At 32.9% G+C, this 27,138-nt stretch overlaps 1 protein-coding gene across 1 annotated transcript in view; it reads left to right on the top strand.

Moving 5' to 3' along the window:
* Erbb4 (erb-b2 receptor tyrosine kinase 4) overlaps nucleotides 1–27,138 on the top strand; it is a 1,044,475-nt gene that overhangs the window by 381,956 nt on the left and 635,381 nt on the right. Inside the window, exon 2 of the mRNA XM_077799365.1 lies at nucleotides 9,884–10,035. Within this exon, the coding sequence (XP_077655491.1) occupies nucleotides 9,884–10,035 (152 nt within the window). The remainder of the gene's footprint in view (nucleotides 1–9,883; nucleotides 10,036–27,138) is intronic.

Below are 27,138 nucleotides of genomic sequence, written 5' to 3'. Positions count from 1 at the left end.
GAACTGATACACATGAATCTGGATGGACGTAGTTTTTTTAAGGTACAGTGCTATGTTTTAAGATGTAGATGCTACTGAATGAATTGATAGCACCATTTTCTACTATTACAGGAAAAGACCTTCCCTAAAATTGCTTTTCAGAGTGATACCTACCTCTTAAAATTCAAAATGATATAGATCTTGTGTGTGTGGAAAGGCATCCTTCTTTATATGTTATTGAAGGGAAGATAAATTTTGATTTTGACTTTAAATCTTGGCTAGTGGCATTGAATCATAAAAAAAATTTCTCTTTAATAGGTCTTATCTAATCTGTATAATATTGTAATTTCTAAAAATTTTATACAGCATTTTTATTATAATGTAAAATGATCTAGATTTGAGATATAGCTGTCTTTATTTATTATTCCTTTTACACTTAGTTCAGAGTCCCATAACATATATTGTGGTTACCCAATTACCATTTGTTAAATAGATGCATGTCAGAACAAATGAATGAATGACAGATAGTGCCCTAGTGGTGGCTATTTCCTGATCAAGTTCTCAGTTACAATTGATACTTGGAAATTGTTTGCAATCATACTTTAAAGTATAATTATGTTATGAAATTAACCACTAACTACTGTGATAAATATGGTTTTAGAGGGATCAATATATTAGAGATTATAGAATCTTCTTGAATAATAGAATTTAGGTTATAAGGAAATAATTTAAAATAAATTATAACATGATGTATTTTATGATGAATCTGTATTAATATCTGGTAGGTTTATCATTCAAGACAAAAATGTGAATTAAGAATTGCTGTCTAAACCAGGCATGGTAACTCATGCCTGTAATCCCAAGGGCTTGGGAAGCTGACACAGGAGGATCTCCAGTTCAAAGCCAGCCTCAGCAAATTACTGAGGCCCTCAGCAACTCGGTGAGATCCTGTTTCTAAATAAAATATTAAAATGGGCTGTGGGGCTGGGGTTGTAGCTCAGTGGTAGAGCACTTGCCTAGCATGTGTGGGCCCTGGGTTCAATCCCCACCAGCACATAAAAAAAAAAAAACCTAAATTAACAAAATAAAGCATGTGTCCATTTACAACTAAAAATATTTTTTAAAAGTGGGTGGGGGGCTGTGGATATGGCTTAGTGGTTAAGCGCTTCTGGATTCAATCCCTGGTACCAAAAAAAAAAAAAAAATTGCTTTCTAAAACATTCCAGAAAAGTTTGTAAGAAGAAAATCTCAATTTAGGCTTTACAGGTAGATTATCTGAAGATACAGTAAAGGATCTTCAGTGAAGAAGTGTATCTGCTGCACTTCTCCTTCTCACCAAAGTTTGATATTAGTGGACCTTTGATTTGAAGGTGTGTTACTTATTTCCACCCACCTTTACCATGAATGAGCAAGTAGGGATGGATAAACAAGGATAGTGGGGCTGACTAAGTCTTCTATTTACAGTTGTGCATGCTTATTACTACGGATACACAGACCAAGACACAGAGGGTGATAAAATGTAGCCCACATTTTGATAGCAGGTCATGGGTCCTGGTATGGGGTTTATTCTGAAAAAGGGTACCTTACCTAGTGCATTTGCAGAAATGTACCTATTGCCCTTATGCTGTACTGAGTTGGAGCATGGTGGTGATAACAGTACCATGTTTCATTCTTGTCTCTCTCATGTCTTCCCATTACTGTTACAACTTGATTGTTCCTAGAATGTTCCTATTGCATATAATTAGCCAAGTTAACAAAAAGGAAGTCTCTCAATGAAAGCAGTGCAAGATTCAGGCCATTGTCTGTTTCTTTATGTATTTCTTCATCAATTGCTTACAAAATCAGCCTTGATATGTGAGCATAGCATCATATTGGCAACACCAACTCTCTATTTTTTTTAATTTTAAATCTAACAGGAAAAAGTCCCATACACTGCCACTTTAATTACACTGAGTAGCAAAGGTCTCACAGTGATAAGGCATCAGAATCAGGCTGGTTTTGATTACACACAAGGGGATGGTTGAAGGCATGATAATCTAGGGAAGAAAGATGTTTGCTAATGTTTACATACTTAGCTCCCATTGGCATTTCACCAGCTTGGAGGTTTATACTGTTCCTCTTAATCTGAGATAGTGCATCCAGATTCACAGCAAGACCTCAAGGAGAACCAGATGATGGGCCAGATGGCAGATGACTAATTTGGCAAGCCTTGATGAGTGGAAATTGTTTGCTTTAATTGCTTGTCAAGTCCACTACCTACATTAAAGTTAAGGACCTAGCACTTCCACAGAAACAAAATACGGCAGAGTAAATTAGAAGGACTTTGTGTGTGTATATAAAGGTTCGTAAGGGAATGATGAGAAGATAATGGTAAGGGGAATGTTATTACATCCAGGTTTAGTTGATAAAATGTAATTTCTCATTACTAAAGTCTTTCTATTGTGTACTCTACTTTCAATATAGGAATTTTATGAGGTATAAATTAAGAAAAATATTTTAAAACAGGAAAACAAGAAGAAATATGAATTAAAATTATATAAACAGTTACAAGTCAATTGTTGAGATTTCATGTAATGCACTAAAAATCATTAAGATCGATAATCAATTAATTTTACTAATATAAAATGGAAAAAACCCTGACATTACAAAGATAACATTTTATATTGGAAAGACAAAAATTAAGATAGTTAAGATAGACTACTCGAAAAAAATACCATTCAGAGTTAGGAAAGAATTATGTATAACTTTCACATATATCATTTTCTGTGATAGTCTCCAATTATGAAGTTAATCTACTCACAATACAATTCAGCAGTTTAAGAATGTTTGGGTGTATTTAAAAATTATTATCCATAAACAAAAGAGGTAAATTAAGGAGTGATTCAATTTTAGATAGAAGAGCACAGAGCTGCACATATGTCTCTGGACTTGCATTTTATTCACCTGTGGAATAGAACGCCATGTCTTCCCTAGCTACATCTCTATTAGTGAAGCCACAACAACAAAGGTCCTTTTATTGTGGCTCCAAATGATTTAGAAAGTGTTTTAGTTAATTTCACCAGTTTCCATGTGTTATCACTTTGGGAGTCATTAAAACACTGTAAGAAGATAAAAGATGCAGAGAATACATTATAGCATCATTGTTTTTTTAAATGACCAATTTTTACACTGAAAAATACTTTATATCTAGTATATATACATTATATTTAGTGATATATGATATAAATCATTATGCACATTTCTTGTCTTGGTACTGTTTTTTCTTAAACATTTTTTATTTTAATTATGTACAATATGAAATTTCTGAATTACAAACCCATTTCAATTATTTATTAGGCTAGGTCCAATAACATCTAATTAAAGTATTTTAAACCAGTGATTAGAGCTTTTTAATGTTAAAAATACCCAGAACAAATAAATAAGAGAAATACTTTCCAAAATTTTATTAATGTATCACTAAGTGTGCTTCATTCAGCATACAAGGATGGTCCAATATTTACAAATTATTAATTACTTATCTCAATAACTTAATTTTTTTCTCAAAAATGGGGAAAATCACATGATAAACTTTAACATTCAAGGCTAAATAAAAACTTAGTTAAGTGGGATTCTGGAATGTATAAAATGATAAAAGTGTGTGCTGAGCCAAGGAAAACAGTTTGTGAACATTAGGGGAAAAGACAGGAATGACTATTACGCCTATGTGTTAAAAGAATCATAAGTGCTATGCTCATAAAAAGCAATTTTTTTTTCAAAACACTTAGTACAAAACTCCACTTTGTAGATATGTATAGAATCTGAGATTCAGAGCAATAAAATGTCTTGTTCAAGTTCATTTAGCTATTTAAAATAGTGGAACCACCATTTGGTCCTCACTCTGCAGTAGTTCTCAGTGACTCCAAATCCATTTATTCAATAATCATTGGGTGATATTTGGTGACATGAGTGACCAAGCAAAGAGCTTGTCTCCTATGGAAACTGCACTCTAACGTACAAACATAATAAAAGATAAACCTCCAAATATGTAATGCAATTTAAGACAGCAAAACAACAAAAATAAAGAAGGGAAAGAAGATAGAACACATTGTATGTAACTTGTTATCTATTTTGGATAAGTTTGGAGAGAAGGCTTTCCTGAAAGGGTGACATTTGAGAAAAACTTGAATAGAGGTGTTTTCAGGCTATTTGTTTCTGTAACAGACACAAAGTATTAGCCAGTATTTTTAATTAACTAATTTACTCCCCATCTTATATATTGCCTTTGCCTTCAGCAAGCATGGATCTTTACATGATGGGGTGACCTAATCCTTCATTCCTGAGTAGTACTGCCTGGACTGTGTTGTTGTAGTTTTCCACTAACCTTTATCAGAAACACTATAATTGTACCAAGAGGTATGCTAAGGAAGAATCCCCTGCCTGGTAGACATTTTCTTCCTTACCTACATTGTGGATTAGTAGCCCCAGTTTCCCCCTTGCTAGGTTCAGTTACACCAGACAGCCTAATAATATTTTTCTTTGGCTGGTGATTCAGTGGCAGGAGGAACCCAAAGTGGCTGGGTGACAGTTTTTACCACTGGTAGTGGAATCATTTTTATGTCTCCTGGTGGAGTATACCAGGAGAACATGGTACATATTTAATAAGATGGTTGAAGAAAGCTTTTCTGAAAGGGTTACATTTTTGCAAATATAAACACAGATTTTTTAAAGGTATTAGAAATCAAGAAGTGTTTGTATTGGAGTGATAAGAACAATTTATGTTTTTATAAAGATCATCCTCAGGCATGTATGGTGGTGCATGTCTATAATCCCAGTGACTTGGGAAGCTGAGACAGAAGGATCCCAAGTTCAAGGCCAACTTCAGCAACTCAGTGAAGTCCTAAGCAACTTAGCAAGACCCTGTCTAAAATTCAAAAATAAAAAGGCCTGGGGATTTTGCTCCCTGGTTAAGTGCAGCTGGGTTCAACACCTGCTACCACCCCCTGCTCCCCCTCCAAAAAAGAAAATCATCCTCTGAATTGGGGAAAACAGAAATCCCTGGAAATCATTAGGATGTTACTCCCTAATTACAGGGCAGAACAAAGAGTGGATTGGATTAATTTTGAAAGTGGACAACACAAATTTCACCCCATTTGGGTTTACATTTTGAATACTTTGCCTGACAAAACTTTCATCCATGTAATTGTAATAGGACTCAGAAATGAGTGTTGAAATTGTTTGCTGCTTCTTACATGTTCTTTAAATATTTTATATTTTAAGGTTTACCACATTGATTTTTAAATGCCTGACCATTTCCATCAATATGAAGTATTTTTAATATGTTAATGTTTCTAAAAGAAAAGGTACTTATTTGTGTTGAAGAGAAAAAAAATTAAAGAGATTTTATTCATCAGGTTTTCAGTTTTTTTTCACCATTGCTGGGGATCAAACCTAGGACCTTGCACTCAAATATTCTGTATGCAGATAGCTTCTGAATTACATACACACAATGTATGCATGGCTTGTATATACTAATCACTGTTTTCTTTGTATGTGACTTGTACAACTGCATGAGTCCTTTACAAAAGACCTTGGAAATTTTTACCAACAAATATTTTTCTGTGATTCTAGTTTAATACCGGGTATTAAAAAATTATTCATTTCTTAATTGCTATAACATTGTGGGCATTTTAATTTGAGAATTAGGCAAAACATTGGTTTAATTATTTTTCCCCCTCTTATTGTCTCTCTTTTGTCAGTAAATGGAGTTCTGGTTTCATAGCCATAAAGGCCTGGAAGCAAAAATTGATTTTCGGTATTAATATGGAGATTGTTAACGTATCTTCATTTTGCTTTATTTTCCCTGTGAATCAAATGAATAATTTTGTTAACCAAGTTCTTATATTGCTACAAATTCCTAGTTCTTGAGATATATATATATATATATATATATATATATATATATATATATATATTTATTTATTTTTACTATGGATTAAGTAATTTACTCACTGTTGGATGTATAGCTGAAGTGCAGAAGAATAAAAGCCCAGCATTTACAAGTATAGCTACATTTGTAACTGAATCAATACTAAAGAGAATAATTGGTGATTTTATCATAGCCTCACATATAGCTTTACTCCTGGAGTTACATTTGGGATAAAAAACTCTAGAGAGCACAAGTAAATTCAGAATTTTTGAAGATTGTAAGTTTATGGTTTAAGGACTTTATAATAGTGGTTGGCAAAGGGGACTGAATTTTGTTAAGCTTATTTTGGCTGGTGAAGAAGATTTTTCAATTCTGTTTTGATAAACAGCTTTGTGAAATCAATGAAACTTGATGGCTTAAGTATTGTCTTGTATACGTTGCCTGATTGTAAAATCGATTGACAAATGGAAGTTGTGAGGCATTCAGGGGAGGCCCCATGAAGAGAACTACGAATGATTTTTATGCGTCTATCCAAACTAATTCTTTAACAATCAGGCCTGTCTTCCAAGATAAAAGTTCTGATGAATATACTATCGATTCTACATAGTTTGAATCAAGCATAAATATAAATGAAAGGCTTACAGAGGAAAAAAAATACCTAAATTCAAAAGCATATATTAAAAACTCAAAGATTAGAATGTTTAGTGAAAAAAAAAATGTTCTGATGTGTCAGATTTTCTGTTTATTGGAAGATCTTAATTTTGCTGAAATATATTTCAAAACATACTTATTCTGATTTTGCATTTTAATAAGGTATATACAAAACACAGCTGGTCATTTGTTGAACAGTGGGAATTCTTTTTGAATTAAAGGTCATTTTCTGAATATCAGTTTTAATTATTTTAATATCAATTAAACTAACATTGTTTAATTATAATTTCTTGCAAAGCATTGTGTTTATAGGTCAGCAGATACAAAATAGTTATAAATTCATTGAATCTGTCTTCAAAGAGTTTATAGCATTTTGTGGGTATCATGATTATGAGTAGATTATTGCAACACAGAGTAGGATATGTCCATTGTGAGAAATTTAAATTCAGTTCTAAATATTTAAATCATACAGATATTTGGATTAATTGAACAGTGAGTATTTACCAAGAACTTAAGGTCAAGAGGATATAACTTATTTAGAATTTAATCCTTCCTAAGTGTAGTGTTTTATTGATTAGGACCAATGTCACCATTATCTTAATGGTAATGATAAAGTGACAATTTACAACATTAATTAGTTGAAAATCCTGCAGACTGCAGCAGTTTATTTCTCAGCTCTCTTTAGGATGTGTCCCTTTAAAGACGATCCAAGATGATAGTCAACCTCTAGCTATCACATCTGCATTCTTGGCAGAAGGCTAGAAGAGAACATGAAGAAGTAAGGTGGCAAAGTCAGACTCCAACCCTGTTTTAAATAAAGTTCCAAGAAGGTGTCATACAATATATACAACTTAGTCTTTTGGTCAAACTTACCTCCAAGCGAGTAGAGAAATAAAATCTTTATTTTTAGTGGCTACATGCCAGCTGAAAATTGTACAGTTGATTACTATCAAGGAATAGGAAAGTGATAATAAGATTCTAGAAGTCTTTACTATATCATCTATCATCATAACTCTACAAAAAATTGCTTTCTCAAAGGCAGCAAATAATTTCCAACATGGTGTTTGAGGGGCTTGAAACTCAGGAGGGAGAAAGAGAGAACAGATTGGAGGTGACAGGAAGATAGGACTATAGAAAGAAAGGAAGTGATTTTTAACACTTACTTATATGTGGGATTTCAGAGAGAAAAAACTCTGAAGACTCTGTATTGTTTTCCTAGAGCTGCCATAACAATGTGCTACACCCTAGGTGACTTAAAACAGCACTATTTCCCCACTATTCTGGATTTTGGAAATCTGAAAACAAGGTTTCAACAAGAACATATTCTCTGAGACTGTAGGTTGGATTCTTTCCTTTTTCTCTTTAACTTCTGGTGGTAGTTTGGAATCTTGGCATTCCATCACCTGTTGCTGTATCACTCCACTCTGTCTCTGTGGTGACAGGACTTTCTCTCTGGGTGTCTTTGCATTCATATAGTATTTTCCTCTTTTGAAAAGGACATCAATCTTACTGAATTTAAAGCTCACTCTAATGCCCTCAACCTGAGTACATGTACAAAGACCTTATTTTAAAATATACTTAATTTATTAGTCAGCTTTCCATTACTATAACAAATGTCTAGAATAGCTTATAAAGAGAAGAATGTTACTTTGGTTCATGGTTCCAGAAGTTCTAGTCCATACTTTTTTGTCCCTGTTTCTTTTAGGCCTATGATGAGACAATACATCATGGCAATAGTGCATTGCCTGATAAAACCATTCATCCTGGGGCCAGAGAGCAAAAACCAAACAGAGAACTAGGCTGGCATGTCACAATACCCTCTTTGGACATGTTCTAAGTGACCTAAAGACTTCCAACTAGGCCTTACCTCTCTTCAAGTTTACACTGTCTCTCAATTGCACTATGGACTCTAGAATAAGCTATTAACACATAGATTTGTGGGAGGATATTTATCCAAATCAATTAGTCACATTTATAGGTACTAGGGTTAGACATCAACTTATATTTCAGGGGACATAATTCAACTTTAAACAAAGCATATCTATAAATTTAAAAAAATCTAGACTAGAAAATGGGTGTTTTGTTTTTGTCTTTATAATGAACTTCCATTATGGTTAAAAATCTGCACTATCCTTAAAGACTTTTGGATTAAGGGCTTTTTTAATTTTTGATGTGTTTGTTGGAAAATGAACTTTAAGATAGTCCTAATTATTAGGAAACACCCATCTAGATTTGTTTTCCTCCTTTACTGAAGCTAATCCCCTTGAACACAATAAGCATCAAGACTTCTCTGTCATTTCTGTGTGTGTGACACACAGATTACACATCATGAGTTCATTCCTCATCTCTGTCTTCAGTGCTTTAAAAATTTACTTGTACTTTTTAATCTTGCCTTGAATTCAGTATGATATAATTATGTAACTCACTGAAAAAGTTTAATTTATAATTTAACTTCTCAAGCTGCTATTAAAAAATCTATATTATAACTTTTTTAGTCTGTTGAAGATTAGGGTCAGTACATTAAAGGGCAATAAGTGTGTACAGGTAGGAATATGGACCCCATGAGATGTAACAACTAAAAATCTATCTCTGGAGACAAAAAGATATCACATACACACACATAAACTCCCAAACCACACATGTGTGTATATATATGTGCTCTTGAACAGACTCAAGACTCCCTCCATGAAAAATGGCAAATAGAGGTAATTGATTATCTGTTTATTATACTTCAGAACATTCATGAATATACAGTGATGATCCAGTTATAACAATAAAAGTTATATTTTGTTACATATCTTGTTTTTAGTACATACTTAATCAATCTAAATTGCTTAACATGTTTTTTAAAAGAGCATTTGAGATCTTCCAAAAGCATTTCTTAATAATCTAAAAAAAAATTGCTCAGCAGCTTATTTTACAAAGACAATAAATTCTATTTTAAAAATATTACTTCTATCTTCTCTTTATTTTGATTTATTTACATATGTCCAATTACTCCATTAGAAAATAGAGTAAATTACAAATCCTAAAGTAAACCATGTTTAAATGAAATTAAATATATTTACTTGCTTGATATAGTCACAGCAAGTGAGATTATTCTATCTCCTTGTTTTGTGTTCCTGGGGAACCTGCTCCTTCTTACTGTCTTAGTTAGCATATGTAATTTAGGAATATAAATATGAAGCTATTTATTCATGTGTGGGTTTTTGCCTTTTAATGACATTCAGAATACTTTCATTTGGGGAGTTGGAATTGGCTGTTGTGAAATGATTTGGAGGAAGACATCATCATTGTGCGTGTAATGTAAAGGTTATGTAACTTTACGTGTATCTTTTGTCTTTGCAGTGTGTGCAGGAACAGAGAATAAACTGAGTTCCCTCTCTGACCTGGAACAGCAGTACCGGGCCTTGCGCAAATACTATGAGAACTGTGAGGTAGTCATGGGCAACCTGGAGATAACCAGCATCGAGCACAACCGGGACCTCTCCTTCCTGCGGGTAAAGCTGTCTCTTTCTTTCTCTTCTCTTCTTTATGAGACGACAGTGGTGTCATGATGTGTAAAGGGAGACCTGCTGGCTTGGACCTGAGAGCAATGCTTTCTTGCCCAGCAGGGTTTGTGACTAGGGGAAGAAGATACAGAAGCACACCCAGGAAAAGAACAAGAGTAACAATGACATGATGACTGACACCTTGAGTTACAGCAGTTACTGCTGCCATGAGATGGATAAAAGATTCTGTCAGGGTGTAGTACATGACATCTTGCAAGTCTGTCTTTTTCTGACAGGCTGAGGACTAGGAGAGTCAGAGGACCAATCAGATAAGAATTGGTGACTTTAACCAATCACTTCCTTTTCTGTTCCATTCCTGTCACTTTGGACATTTTTAGACTCTTTTGTATTACTATAAGAAAACTCAGATTGTTACCAAAAGTGGGGAGGGTGTTTGGTTTTGAAACCCAATAAATTATTTAAAGTAATCTCATGGGACATTGAAAATACTTATATAGGTCATGTATGCATGCATATAATGTGTAAAGATGAAGTTATCCAGAGACAATCTATCCTTTGGAAATTTCTTTTGGCCTTTTTTTAATGTTACTCTGTTAAACAAGCTATTAAATGCTAATACCTACAGTTTTTCTTTAACTGGAATAGTTGCAGGAAAATCTAAAATTAAAATGGACTGTACAAGGTGATCTGGGAATGTGGTTTTTGCACAATGAAGAATTTATTATTAGAGAAGAATTATTAAGATACATTTTAGATAACATTACCACTACATATTTGGAATTATTTTCAACAATATTCAGTATATCTTAGGAGTATTGTCTAGCATAAATCAAGATGATAATATTCCCAATACTGATATGGTAAATTATTTAGTGGATATTATATTATTTAGAGAACTATGATAATTTTAATAGTTTTTTTTAAAAAAGAAATAAAAATGATATTTAAACATTGTATGTTTGACATAAATGATATTTAAACATTATATATATATAATTATTATATATATATATAGGCAGGCTCTTGTTCAAAAAGGGAATATACACAAGCTATTCTAGCTAATGTAAAAGAAACTCAATGGCATTCTGGAAGAAGGGAAACTAATGGAGAAAACTGAATTGTGAAGCAGGGCAAAGAATTAGTCTATATAGTATGTTAGATTGGAGCAATATTAGAAAATTAAAAAATGCAATCTAGAGACTTTTGCTTTTCTTCAGGTGTGTGTTTGCTTTGTCTTCTGCATGTGTACCTAGACTTCTTGGACAACCAAAATAATTATTAATATTGTAAATGACAATCTTTAAATTGAGTAACATTAAAATCTTATATTTTTTATAATTTTAGTATTCCCATTTTTTATAATAGATTGAAAAGGCTAAATACAGCCTTTAGTCAATTTTTAAACTTTATGAAAGTAGCATATAGATGTTGATGTTGGATATCAAACTCTTTGAGTGGCCATTCTGATCTAAAAAAAAAAAAAAGAAAGAAAGCATTAAAATAAGCAGATTTGGAGGAGAATAAGATAAGGAAGGCCACAGTTTCTACCTGAAACAAAAACTAAGTTGTTTCTTCAAATAACTAATGGCTAGTTCCTAAGTAGCATCTTTAAAACTTTATATAAACTTTGTACTCTACCTGGTCACAGTGGTTTACTCTTGTAACCCCTGCTACTTGGAAGCTGGAGGCAGAGACAGAGAATGGCAAGTTTTAAGCTGGTCTGAGCATATAAACCTTGTATTAAAAAACAACAAAAAAAAAAGAAAAGAAAAGAAAGTAAAAGAAAAAAGACTAACTTTAATAATTTAATAGTATTATTTTCTCTTTTTCCTTATTGATGACATACTTTTTTCTTTATAAAAAATATTTTCTACTCATGACATATATCTACTTCTTAATCCAAGCATACGATAGCAAGTAATCTATTGTCCGTGACTTCAATGATATTGAAGTCTGTAGAGGATTACAGATGTGCAATACATAACTACTGTGTGTGTGTATGTGTGTGTATTTACGTATTATATAAGTATGCATAAGCATAAGACAAAAAGTTTTATAGTTATATAACTATGTAGTTGCTAATACTAAAAAAAAAGTACCCAGAATCATAAAATATTGTCTTGAGTTAATAATAGGCATGCATGTTGAGCAAAGAAAAGAATGGCTAATTCCTAAGGATTCTGGAAAGTTTTCATCAAAGAGGTGCTTGAATTGAATCACAAGAAAATAAATAAGAGCTCATGAGGTGGGTGGGGTGGAAGACTAGCACATTCCAATGGGAGTAACTAGGTTAAGACTTAGATTGAAGGACTAAATCAGAGGTAATAAATGGGTTCTTTGTGTGCATTGTTCCAAACACTAGGCATTTACATGCAAATAAATCACATGTGGTTTCTGCCCTACAATGCAGTGGGAATAAAGAGAAAGTTTGAAGGTAGACTAAAATATTGCATTGGGAAGGTGGTGAGTCTTATATTACAGATACTTAGGAAATAATAGCATCGACAGAACAATTTAACATTTTGGGATTAGATTAAATAGTCAAGGGAGTTTGAAAGGAATAAGATAAAGAAGTGGACAAAGGACAGAACACCCTGGATTCCTCACTGTTTGATACTTGATGAGTTTAGTGTTGCAATAACTCTTCTACTGAGTCCTGAGAACAGAGACTGTTTGCCAAAATCCTCATAATAGTATATTATTGAAATTCATTATTCCAAATTATACCTTAGAATATACTAAAAGCTCTCCATTTAATATAAAATTATATTCTTTCTGCAAACCACATTATGGCCCATTTGGGCTCTTAGTATCTTTCCTCCAAAACACATAATCTGTTTATATTATAATGTAAAGAAGGTGTATTTTCCAATATACCATTATTTCCTTCATGTTTTGAATTATATCAATGAGTAAGAAACTTGCATTAATCTAGTATATGGATCGCATATCCCTCAGGTTTATTTACACAACTCTAATTTACTGAACAACTTTCCATAGAAGTTTCACAATTTCCCTTTCTCCAAAAACGACCTAAATCTGTCATGTGTTTGGAAAGGCATCACAGGTAGTGATCTTCGAATGATTCTGGATTTATTTATTTACTTACTTCTGGAAGTCAAGTAAATCACCTTTGCTTTAAAAGGATTTCCCATTCTTATTTTCATCTTTAACCAGCAAGGTAGTAGTGTTTTATCGTTTGTTTTGTTTTGTAATAAGACACCCTAAGTTGTATAGATTCATGAAAGTAGGTTACCCAGATACCCTGTTTAACTTACATATACAATCAGCATTGTCCATGTTTAGAGCAGCACCTCAAATATAGTAAGTTAAATATTTGTTGAATGAACACATGAGTATTTTTCTTCAATTATGGATCCTGGCATTCTATGTGTTATATTCTCTAAATGAACATGTGAATCTCTCTTCATAGTCATGTTATTTCGTTGTATCTCCACCAACAGGCCAGCTGTTTGGGAATAAGACAGGCTGGATCAGTCAGAACCCCTTTACATGAGTGGATTGTAGCCAAGAGTGTTCAGTTTCTGTAGGAGTTAGTTTCTTATTCACTTGGGTACCAGAACACAGCCTTCTTTTGTCTTGTGGTTTGAATGTCAGAGAGGATGTGCAAACAAGAGAATGGAGCCAGAACTCTGAAACAGACACAAAGAGCTGAAAAAGAGAGCTATTTACCCAAATACTGATGTGGGAGCCATTCATTTCCAAGGTCTAGTGTGCTTCTGAAGACTGGTTGGGTTCAGTCATTCCAGCCATAAAATGCTCCTGCAACTTCATGGTAATTTTATAATCCCCCCTTTCCCCAATAAGCTGGACAGGATTGTTTCCTCTACTATAACTAAAATGTCCCATCTAGTACACCTCCCAAGATCTCAAGAAAGCAGCAAAAGTAGGCCTTTGAAATTGGACTGAAGATATATTCATAAATAAGCCTTAAAAAATCCCTCTAATGATTTGTTAGATACTTTGTTACAATGGTTTGTTAGATACTCTTAATCTTTGTTAGATACTCTGTTTTGTTGAAATAAGTTTAAAGGCATTATTTTCAAGATGCTTTTATTGTAACAATCTTGATGCTCTTTTAACCAGTTTTGTTTTTTCAGTGTTCAGTTTTTACATTTCCTTTTGGAAAAGATTGACTATGTTAACATTCAACCCCCCAAGATACCACATAGTTGGCTAGAAAAAGGGCCTAAAACTTATTTACTGTGTGCTTTATCATGATCACAAGGTTAAGACATATAATAGAAAGCTGCAAGGCTTAAAAATCACAGACTTTGTGCTATTGTCTTACACTAGTGAACTCTCTAAAGCAAGGCAAAATGTAGCACATAATGGGAGTGAATTATTAGACCTTTTACCCTCATTAAAATTCTTGGAGTCTTTTATTCTTTGACACCACATGGGTCTTCTGTGCTACTGCTGGCATTCAATAACTCAGTGCTTCTAGAAAGGTGACAGAGCCACCAGCTTTTGTACCTTAAATTCATTTTCTCTATGTATCTACCTTAAGCAAATAACTATCAATTGCCAACTATATATAACACAGTGTGGTATGTATGTAGGGTATATATAAGGACTATTAATACCTTTCCTTACCCATGGCTATCATAGGCAGTAATTTTTAATCTATGACTTGATTTTAATTTTACATAGATTGTTTTGGAAATAGTATATGTTAGGGTTATGAAATGATAAGTTTAGAAATTGGTATATGTATGTGGAATAGTAACATCATAAATTTATTGGATCTCAGTATGCTGTAGTTCAAAAGCCTTAAAGTTTACTAGTTATACATGTCTTTTATAAATAAAGAAAAGAATGTTTTAAGATATATTTTAAAATAGCACCACTATATTCTATTGTTGATAGAGAAAGGCAATAACTTTGAGAAAGAAAATATAGTTTTTAAGGGAAAATGATAAATATGATATCTTCTCTCAGATAATAAATAACAAGCATAGGTGTTATGAGTATGTAACAAACTTTTAAAAGCATAATCTGTTTTTATTGCTTAATTTGACAGAACTAGGTGTTTTGTGATATCATCTAAAAATTTCTTTTTTTAAATAAAAATCATGTAAATACGTAACTCATTTGTCTCAAAAAGAAAATGTCCTATTCTTAAATTAATATATAGTCTTTGTTTTTATTTAACAATGAACATTTTATAATGTGATCCACATCCTCTATTATTAGGATATGTATGGGATTTTTCAAACTTGAGGATGTTGCTTTTCTCCCACTCCATAGGACATGAAATTTGTTTCTCTTTTCCATTGATGGTAAAGAACTTATTCTTTTCCATTCTCTTTCTCATACCTCCTCCACTTCTGGCTAATGACATACTTTTGCAGGAAGGCAGAGAAAGATATAACTCTGAGACTAAAAAATGCTGACTGGCTTCCTGGAGTCTAAGACCTTGAATTCATTAGCATGGTTTTGTTACAATAAAGTCACAAATGATGCTTGGCAATAATGCGTTTTGAGTTGCAGCAAGTAACTATGCTTTGACCTGTTCCTTAGCTGTTTTCAGTAAGAGTGGACTACCAGTGAGACTCAATAAAAAGTTCTGAATTATTCACATTTGATCTCTACCTTTAGTGCCAACTTTTCATTGTCTTTGGCAGTTTATAGTGGATGACTAGAATTCATACTTAAACATAAATAGATAATTTATAAAACACTTATTTCTTTGATTGATAAAATGATTTATTGAATAGTTTGTTTAAATACAAGCTACCATTGCCTGCTTGTTTTTAGTTCATTAAATACCAGGTAGAATGAATTGTGTGGGAGAGATTACATCAGAGAGATTGATTAGAATCAGGATGAGAAAAGTAGACTTTAGAATCATTAAAAATTGGTGAGAAAAACACCATTTCAGTGAACCAGCTATGGCATCATAAAGCAGGCCCACATGTATTATCTTATCATAATTAGCGAAAAAAATGGGTATGACATTTTCTTATATAGCATATATAATTAATCAGTGCATAGATTCTAACTGAACTTCAAAACGAGAGCACAGTTATGAATTTGTTTTCCTGAAAATATAATATAGAAAAGTAGTATATTTGTAATTCTTTTAAATGATGGACAAGTAAATAAAACTCCCTTGTCACGTATTTATATCTTTAGCTATTTATTCATTGAGCATAGTAGTGTAAATTTTTCTTCCATGTCATTAATTGGGACAGATTATAAGAGAGGGGTACAAAGATCAATATCTACATGTTTAGAACTCACTATCATTAGGTTTAAAGAAGCTCCGACTTCAAGAAATATCTTGGTCAGGTAAACAAGTATTAAGTATTAGAATAATGTGGAGTATGCCAACTTCTTTAAGTTTTTTGTTGGTTTGAATTACATGCAAAATTGCCTTTGTGGTAAATGGAAATATTTGCTGCATTTGCTGTATTTGAACGTATTTGGTGGTCTCCTAGCTTGGTGAGATGGAGAATACTGAAAAGGAAGTACAGAGAATAATAATATATAACATGTCAGTTGGGTCAAAGCAGACATTCTGGGTTAAGTGGAATTTTCAAAGCTTTGATAGTTTCTGCAAGCTGTTCCTAAGTCGTTAAGCATAATACATATGCAATTTTGTATGTATGTATTTACAGCTGGCTTTTTCAATTGAAACTTGATTTTGTACTAAATTTAATCATAGAACTTGTATTGCATTTGAAAAAGCTATGCAATTTACACTTGGCTTACGAATATATATATATATATATATATATATATATATATACATTTTTTTTTTACTCAGGGGTTAAGTACTATTTAATCTGAAAGTATACATTCAATCAAAATACTGATCCTCTTCAGAAATCTTACAAGATAAATCAAAAATTAAAAATGTACATATTCCTAATTTGGCACTTATTTAAGCATATTTTTTAAATTTTCTTCTTAACCATTTAAAGAAAATATTAAATAAAAATATATTCAAGAGTTTTCTCTATGTTTTTAAATATTAAAACTTAATAAAACAGAACCTTTAATAAAGATACATATTCAACAGAAAACAAGTATTTTAGGGAGTATTAGAAGAAATGATAGAAAAAAGAAACAGATTGCTATTTACAACTCTAATATTTATAAATGCATCTGTAAATAAATATTAATTCATGACCATTTATATTGAGGTATGTATAAATGCAAATTACCATTTTCTAGGCTCAAGAATTAGATTGCTATAAAACATTAATTATATACCATGTTCTGAGGGAATATTATTAAAAATAAAACAACTAAAATGAGAAATAACTAATTTATTTCTAATAAAAATAATTAATAATAAAGCTGCTCTTAAAAAGTTTTGATTCCCCAAATTTCAATGCACTCTACAGATAAAAAATGATATTATTGCAAATGTACTTAAATTTTAAGTGAGTTTATTAGGAAAAATGTTCCTTTATACATAATTCTGAGACCTGTCATATTTAAATTCAACTTTAATATAAGTATAATGAATTTATAGGCTGATCTCAACCTTAAGTATAGAAAAATCCAAGTAACAAATACATTTTACTCTATAGTTCTTTAGTGCTTTTTGCACTCATGGAAATGGAGTGTATAAAGGTTATTTCTTCACCTCTCTTATTTGTAAGCAGCAAGGTCCTTGGTTCAAAGTGAGGACAAATGACATTTAACTGAGTTTGTAAGATTAACAAAAGCATTTCTCCAGTGAGCTTTTAGTTCTAAAACCAAACATTGGAATTTAACCAAATAAAACCTTTCTCAAAATTTACAACTATGTACATTTTATTGGCTTTATTTTTCTCTGACTCTTAAAATGAAACACTTTTTTTTTTTTTGAAGAAAGAGCAGATTTAAACTTGAATAATTTTGTATGAGACCAAATCAATTTTAAAGGTCTCTCTTTGGTCACCTACAGTATAATTTAAAGATCAAAAGTGTAAAAATAAAATGTAAAAAACCATTGCATTTAGAAACACTGTAATTATTTCTCCTGATCCCTAATTTGAACCCATTTTCTATAAAATATCACACTTAAATATATTATAACAGTGGTAAAAATTAAGGTAATTGTTTTAGTACATATAAGCCTCTTCAAAATCACTTCTGTTAAATTTCTGCCTAAAAATCAGAATATGCAATTGAGTATTGAAGTAAATCCTCTTTAACTATTTGATGCCCCATTTGTTTCCAGAAATAAATGTGCCTTTCCTGGTGCCTGGTACCTTATAGCTCTTCAGCAATAGGTGGTTCTGTCTAAACTTCCTGGGCTACTTTCTTACTTAACTCTCCAAGTCAACAACTATAGTGGCATGCCCAGAAGATTTGACAATGCAGTTTTACAAGATTTTTCAGAAGCTCAGCCTTTGGTTGAGCATGATTTTATATTTTCAGAAAGGTGAAATTATAAGTCAAATGCTTGGTTGTTTTAAAGAGGCAGTCAGTTGCTAAAAATGTGCAAAGGCTTTACAAAGTTAGTAACGGCTGTTTTGACAATCTAACAGACATCATATCATGTAAGCACTGGGAAATAATCATAAAAGAAATCAATGAGGCATCAATACAGCCTTAACAAGAGTTCATGAAAGAAGAACAGTGGAAAATCCAAGCAACTAGGGGTTACATACCTGAATTGTATCGTGTTCCCTCTTAACCTTTTTCATCCTCTGAAGTCCAAAACTCTTAGGATAAAACCCAGAATTGTTTTATTATTTGGCCCCTGCCCAAAGCCTTATCTTCTTGCTGCCATTTGTGACATTAAATTTACTGGCCATCTTTCAATTGTAGCCACCTTCCTTTTTGAGTTCAGCTCTACTTCTACTACTTTTTTTTTTTTTTTAAATTCTCAGGCCTTTCCCCTCACAAACACAAGCATGTGCACACTTACTTCTATCTTGGATAGGTTCTGTTCAATCTTTTGGTCTTCTTTATCAATCATTTCTTTATAAGCACTCATATGTCTTAGTGAATTCCTTTCTATTACATACATTCATAGTTCATCATGCTTTTTGGTAGCACTTCTACTATAGCAATTCTTTAAGTATCTGTTTAATTTCTGTTTATAATAATAATAAATAGTAGGAAAAGTCATATCTAGTTTACTACAGAATTTGCATAAAACCCAGGGTCTATTGTGTAATGACTACTCTGCAAATGAATGAAATGAATGAATAGGTAAATTTTATAACAATAAGAATGGATTATTTTATTCTTTATAACTTTGTCCATCAGAATGAAATACAAAGGAATTATTTTACATTATTTACTTTTCTAATTGTAGTTTCTCTCCACAGTGTCTTTTTGAGCCTGTTAATACCTTTTATCTTAGGTTCTATGAAATGATTTAGTTAGTAATAAATGTTATGCTACCTATAGTGGAAAAATTGGAAATTGAATTTACATACTTACTCACATACATAAAAGCCTAATGGACATGTAGGTAGCTTAGTTTGCTGCCTAACTGTGTTGCTTAAACAAAACCAAATAACTATCACAGCCTTATGCATCTCCTCTGACCTGCCTTCAATACCCGAAAATTCCCACCCATTAACATGTTCCCCTCTACTAGTTCATTTTTTTTAAAATAAATAAAGTCTCTATGATTTTGCATTCAGTTTTTTTCCATTTATGGAATGTCTTTTCACACTTCTCTTTTGGAAAATCATACATTCTTTAATAACTTATTCTAAATATAAGTTATTTATTCCCCAACATTAATATGTTCTCCAGATTTGGTCTGTTTCCTCACGCTTACCATCAAGACAAGCAGAACTGATGTCTTTCATTGTTTTCCTATAATACTAAGTACATATCTGCATTATTACATTTGTCACATTGTGTGGGAATGTACTGAATTATAAGATGCACTTTCACTTTTGTCAATTTATATATATATATATATATATATATATATATATATATATCAGACAGAGTATATGTTCAGTAAAGTTTTATTTGTTGAATAGAAAAAAGTAAGCTTGGTTAAGTTGTTTTCTTAAGTGAATCTTACTATACTGGACCTATATTTTTTCTAATAAGAAACAGTACAAGTAAGTATCTCCCAAATAACACTTGTTGAGGTGGGTGCAAGGCAATGTGCTGGTTTAGTGGCTAACCATCTCCCACTCCTTATTATAACTTTGCTACAAAGTGTTATTATTCCCATTTTAGAAATGATGAAATTTAGGCTCAGAGAAATTAAATGGCTTTCTAGGACCATAGAGCTAACAGGCAAAGTGAGCATTTTTACTCATTCTTTTGCTTCAAGATTTATACATTTGCATTTTGCTTATTCTTGATTACTATGTACCAGTGATGCATCTATTATTCAGAATAGATTTCAGAAGAAATAACTAACCTATTAATTAACTGAGTTTGAAACAAAGCATGGAAATTTTTTATAGCCAAATCATAAAATTTCAGAACTATATTAATTATAGTAGGAGATAGGCTTTGGGAAAGCCATAGTCATTGGTTGACCAAGGATTAATCAATATTGAAGGCAGTGGGTATGAGAAAGACATCATGGAGAACACTGGGGGTACGTACACTTTAATGTTTAGATTTTTCCATCATCAGAATTAAACATTCACTTATTCATCAGCAGATGTCTCTTGACTGGCAATTCTTTGTAATTTATTGTGCTGTTTTATAAAGAGTAAAGACTAAGTTAATTAACAATACTGAGCCCGAACATTGTAAATACGTAAGAATGGTATAATCAGTGCTACAGACATTTCCAGAATGGACTCAAATCTCTTTGAGAACAATGTGTCATTTTCATTGTGTTTATGTCCCCAGTACTTAGCACCCTATTTGGAACCCAAAGAAGGTCTGAGATAAATAATGAATGATTGAATAGTATGCATGGGGAGGGTCAAAAAGATTTATATGGAAATAAAGCTTGAGTTAGTTGAAAAAAAGAAGGGGGATTATAAAAGATAGAGACTAGAAGTTGCTCTTTTAATTCAATTCAAAGATGTGGAGACAAGAAAGGGAAACAAAAGGGAAATAAGTCACTAATTACTATCTGAATATGGAGGTGATAGGTGAGGAAGTAAACAAACAAAAAATGTTTTAGCCTCTTATATCAAAATACGTCAAATAATCAGTTTATACAGAAGATAGATTTAATTTTGGCTCACAGTTTATAGTCCGTGATCAGTGGGCCTATGGCTAGGCAACTTAACCTGGTAGTAATCTGTGATGGCGCAAACCTACTCACTTCGTCATGAGCTAGTAAAAAAAGTAGGACCAGAGTCTCATAATTCCCTTTGGTGATATGTTCTTAGAGACTTAGGGACCTCCTACTGCCTCTTAAAGATTCCATACCCTCACAGTAGGTCAATCATAAGGATCAAGCTTTAATACATGGCTCTTTGTGGGACTTCCAACATTCAAACTATAACAGATTCTGAGGTCTCAAATCTGGGCAGTAGGGCAGATGTTGTCCCGGGTAGTTAACAGGAGAGAGGCAGGAGAACAAGTTCTTGCTAAAGGTATCTGGTGAGAGTCTTCTTGAGTTCCTATCAATTTTTTAGGAAACCTTCCTTATTGGAATTGTACTCTGCATCCCAAGTAAGGTACACTGCCAGGGCTCTATCAATTATCAGGTAGGAAGGTAGCCAGGGAATGTAATTGTAATTAAAGCATTTATCAGTATACATTCTATTTGCAAAAACTAGATGACTATTGCATGTTCATTCTCCTTAATTAAATTCAACAAACAAGAAGTTAAGCTTTGCAAATGATAACTTGTTCTTCAGCCTTTTGGGGCAATAACCTAGTTGTCTTTCCAACAAATGTAGTTTCCTGGAGAGCATGGATTAACCTTTTATTTGCTGAATATAATTTAAACACATTTAAACACATTTAAGATAAGTAGCTTCATTTTTATGGTAGGAACATATTTGGAAGCAGTCTAGGTGATAAAATTCACAGCAAACTCTTCTGGGAAATCCCTTTTGAATTTCCCTCTTGTCAGTTAAAGGACCTAACTGATGTCAGTGGGTGGTGTCTTTGTGGACTATTTGTCCTCAGTTTCATTCTGTTTCAGGAGGCAATAGCACAGTAGCAAATGCTTTATTATTCCCCATGAAGTCAAGCTGTTGGAAAAGTGTCAGCACTTACTATTCTCCCCAAAGAAGCAGAAAGCACAAGTTAACTAGCATGTGGTAAAAATAAAGAGGACTATGGTAATAGGTAAGAGGTTCAATCCTTTAGAAAGGAATGAGCTTGGAAGGAAAGAAGAAAAAGCATTAAGAATAATGGGATAGGTTGGATTGGGTTGAGCAGAGAAGAAGCTGCAAATACAGGAATATGCTAATAACTAAAGCATGTGTGAAGTGGGTTTCAAGGTGTTTTCCAAATAGCTTAGATTTTTTATCTTTTGAATGGTAGAGTTTCACCTTATAGACCTTAAACTACTCTGCTCAGGATTAATAAGGCACCTTTTGCCTTAGTATCTTAGTATTTAGGTATAATCTGTCTTTTTAATGGAGAGATTCTCCCCACCCAGGTGAAGTAGTGGGCCAATTCTATTTTGCTGATGAGGGCACTGAGATACAGAAAGGTTAACTAACTTGCCCGAGGGTCATGGATCCTTAGCTGGTAGAACTTAAACTCAGGACATTCTAAAGAGTTTTACTCAAGAACTTAACTAAGTTTAACTTTGCAGATAATTAAGCTCAATTCTTGTGCCATACATCTTCATTAAACAATTCACACTACCTTTGTCACTTTATAGAAAGGCAAATATTAAATTATTACATGTTTTCAAACAGAAATGTGTCTTATTCTTTATTACTGTTTTTAATTGTTTGTTCATGTCTTCTTTAAGAGTCTCCTACATATTGGGGCTGGGGATGTGGCTCAAGCTGTAGCGCGCTCGCCTGGCATGCGTGCGGCCCGAGTTCGATCCTCAGCACCACATACAAAGATGTTGTGTCCGCCGAAAACTAAAAAAATAAATATTAAAATTCTCTCTCTCTCTCTCTCTCTCTCAAAAAAAAAAGAGTCTCCTACATGTGAAAAAAACCACATATCCTGCTAGCACAAATGTTGCTAAAAGAATAGTCAAATCCATTGCTCAATACTGCTTAGCACAGATTCAACAGTTCTTCTCAGACTGCATTTGAACTCTTATGTTCAAAAAAACACCCTATGTTTAAGAGTAGAATTGACTGACTAGAGTGTGGTTATAATAGGCAATTGGGATAATATGTTCCAGAAAGCCATGTCTCCAAAGTAACAGTTGAAACAAGTGGGTGTGTTGACCCTGGTGAGGAAAGTAGGAAAGGGAAGTGTAGTAATTATTTTGAGATTATTTGGAGGACTCTCATTGAAAAATGAGTGACTCAGTTTAGAGTTGTTCCAGAAGAGGGAATTAGGCGGAAGTTTAAAAGAAGGCAGATTTTGGCTTAAAAGAAAGAATTTGCAAACAATTAGAACATTCTAACAATATAATGGGGTGCCTTGTAAGTTAGAGAAAATGGACAGCAACTTAATTGAACACCTTGTATTTTCCAGGCACTGGGCCATTTACACTGTAGAACAGCAAAAAGAAAAGATGAAATTCAAGAGTCTAGCATATTTTAGGCACCTAGTTAATGTTAATTAGTTATCCTCCCTTCCCTGTGTGTTTCTTATATATATTCATAGCAATCCAATAACATCATTTATCTCAGTATTTTTCAGTAAAAGAGAGTCTGTCCAAAGTAAGAAAGGGGGCATAGCTAGACGAGAATCTACATCTCTCTCTTCTCTAATATCAAGTCCATTCTACCATGCACTCTCCCCTTTCTCACTTAAAAAAAAAAAAAAATCTGTTCTTATAACACTGTGGAAACAACCAAGTAAGATCAGGAGAGGAGGAACAGGGTTTTGTGGGTTTCATAGAAAGTTGTTTAGAAAATTCTAAAGTCCTTTAGTCTTTTTAACTCTTCCGTTTTCTTGGAGAATGATGCACTGCCTCAGCAAGTGTGGCATGTGACTTCTGAAAAGATAGTAACATTTCTAACCTTCCAAAGATAGGTTTAGTGAGGTGATTGGGGTAGCTGAATGCACTCTGGAATTGCTGTTTTACCCAAATGCGCCCTCCAGGATTTCCTCTTTAACTTTCTGCATTTATGGGATTTGTGTCCAAGAGGAATTTTGAGGGTTTTAATAAAGTGTGATATAGAAAATACTGGCATTGCTCATGAATACCATGCTTATCTTTCTTTAAATTTAATTTCTTTAGTCTAGAAGGCTTGTTGCTTATTGGAGTCTTGTTAAAATGATATGCTGCTTGGCTGCTTTCTCTAACATCTCAGCTTTAGATTTTATCTTGACCAAAGTTTGTTGAACATATTTCACTGATCTCTCTTCACCAATAGTTTTGCCTGTTAGATGATGTAAGGGGAAACATCTAGGTCTACTCTCTGAATTGCTCTTGGGAAATCCTACAAGTAGGTTTCATAGCATTCTGGCCTGCACTCTTTTCTTATTCTTTCTGATCTAAAATGTACCTATTTATGACTCATTTCTGCCACACTGCTTCTTTCAAGTAGTTAATGGAAAACAAAATCCCAAGGTTCTGTTCTCTCCAACTAAATGCTGTGTTCTGGGACAAATTTATTTAATTCTCTGGGTGTTCTGTTTTCTTTCCAAAAATGAAAATATTACCATTAAAGCAATATTATATAGCTTTCGTTGGTATTAAACTGTGTTCATAATTGTCATATCCATATGCAACTATGTTCTTATTTTAATATTTTTATGGAAACATTTTCTACATAAAAACATATTTTAAAGTTAAATTTAATTTTACTACCACAAATGAAACTTCAGTATTGCCACCATAAGTATAAAGTAATAAAACATCAATGCAGAACCTAAATGCCTGACTGCTAAAGACTCCAGGCCTGAGGCTTTCTTTGTTTCTTTATTAGAAGAAAGAATAGCTAGAGTTAGAGATAGAGACACACCACTGAGGCTTTCTCTTTGATGTAATCAGAAAGAAGAACTTCCACACAATGTGATTCAGGGCTACTTAATGTACTCCCTGTGTGTCTGAAATCACTTTTTATACCACCCTTTGGGACGTGTAGGACTCAAGTTTTCTTCAATAACACACATGTGGTCTTCACTTTTAGAGACCATGATCTGAAAAACTAATGTAATGAGGTTCTAACAGTTGGTGACTCAATGGATTTTTCATATTAGGTTTTCTGCATGAATTTTAGGTTTTATGGAATTTTTTTGAAGGAGCAGTGTCATTTCCAGTAGTCATCTGATTTTTTTTTTGAAAGAGAAATGATATTGGTATCTGATAAATTTTCTATTTGACCTTGAAGAGATTCCTTAACTTTTTCAGTCTCTTTCTTTCGGGGGGGTAGAACAACACCAAGGAGGAGTCAAATGCAATTGTAAAAAGCGGAGAATACACAAACATGTCTGACATATAATAGATGATAAAAACTATAAGTGTTTTCATGCAGGGCATGGCTACACATGCCTGTATTCCCAGTGACTCAGAAGGCTAAGGGAGGAGGATTGTGAGTTGAAAGCCAACCTCAGCTTCTTAAGGAAGCTTTCCCTCAGCAGCTTAGTGAGACAGTGTCTCAAAATGAAAAATTAAAAAAGCATCTGTGGATGTAGTAAAGCATGGTAAAGCAATCCAGGTTCAATCCCCACTGTGGCTCTGCTTTATCTGTCTTAAATAATTGAGATTTTTTGTTTTGGTATTAAAGATTGAATTCAGGGGTGTTTTACCACAGAGCTACATCCCAAATTGTTTTTTATTTTGAGTCTTGATAAATTGCTGAGGCTGGCTTGGCCTGCTCTATTTTCTATGCAACTAGAAATACTGTTGAAAGTTGGGGTATATCATTTTTTATTTTCTATTATAAAAGAGAAAAAGAGTTTGAATGCACAGGATTTTGAAGACTAAGAAAATACCTTATTAATTTTTATATCAATTGCACATGCAAAAGATAAAATTTTAGATAAATGTGTTTGTTTAAATAACTACATGATATTTTAGAAGCAACATTTATAAACATAAAATAAATGAGAGGAAAAATACTCCCGTGGAAAAGAGAATTTTATTTTAAAAGACTAAATTATTACTGGAGGTAATTGGTTATAAATTAGAGGGAAAAACGTGACCAAATAAAACAAGTGACCAAATAAACAAATACCTAGGTTATTTTTAAGCTATCAATGCTTTACAGACAAAGGGGTTGAATGAAATAAAATGTCCTAATGTTAGTCTAGTTGAAAAAAAATTTTGATTGCAGAAGTAAATTGATCAGATTTTTACTAGCACAAAGAAGATGCTGGACAATCAATAGATAAATAAGTTGTCAGAAACAAAAACAATTTCATACACAGGTGGCAAGGATGGGGGGGGTCATAAATGATGAAAATGGCCAATAGTGAAGAACAAAGGTACATTTTTAAAGAAAGACATGTTTAATCATACATGTTGATCCTCGTTTGTTTTTTTTTTTAATTTCCTACTGTATTTTCTCCATGAAGTCAAGAAATAAGGGCACATTCAAGTGGACCAGTTCTATATATATAATTAATGGGAGAAGAGGAAACATTCCAAATCCTGGAAACACTGCAAAGGTGCTAATATAGTAGGAGAACAGTCAAATTGGGACCAAAGAAGAGCAGAAGCATGGTGATGGGAGCCATGGTGGTTTGTGGAGGGGGTGACAGGGAAGTAAGGCTTGTCCCTAGATGAGATTCCAGGGGGAAAGGGAGCTCATCACAACCTTTCTGCAATTTCCAAAAACATTTATAAAAGATCATCTAGTAGTAATTTTTTTTTCTTAAGGGAATAAAAGACATGAGTAATATGGACAATAAGCAATGTGGGGGATCTTTTATAAGGAATTTCTACCAACTCAATTTTAATACCATTCAATAATGGTATTTTCAGTGCTTACCCTATGACTACACACTGGAATGTTGTTGTTGTTGTTTTTGTTGTTGTTGTTGTTCTTCTTCTTCTTCTTCTTTTTATATTTTTCTAATATTTAACTTTAAACATTTCATAGGGCTGTGGCTGTGGCTCAGTGGTAGAGGACTTGCCTG

The sequence above is a fragment of the Urocitellus parryii genome, chromosome 1 (genome assembly GCF_045843805.1).
Source record: "Urocitellus parryii isolate mUroPar1 chromosome 1, mUroPar1.hap1, whole genome shotgun sequence".
NCBI lineage: Eukaryota > Metazoa > Chordata > Mammalia > Rodentia > Sciuridae > Urocitellus > Urocitellus parryii.
The sequence above is the reverse complement of the archived record's forward strand: the minus strand, read 5'-3'. Positions and strand labels throughout refer to the sequence as shown.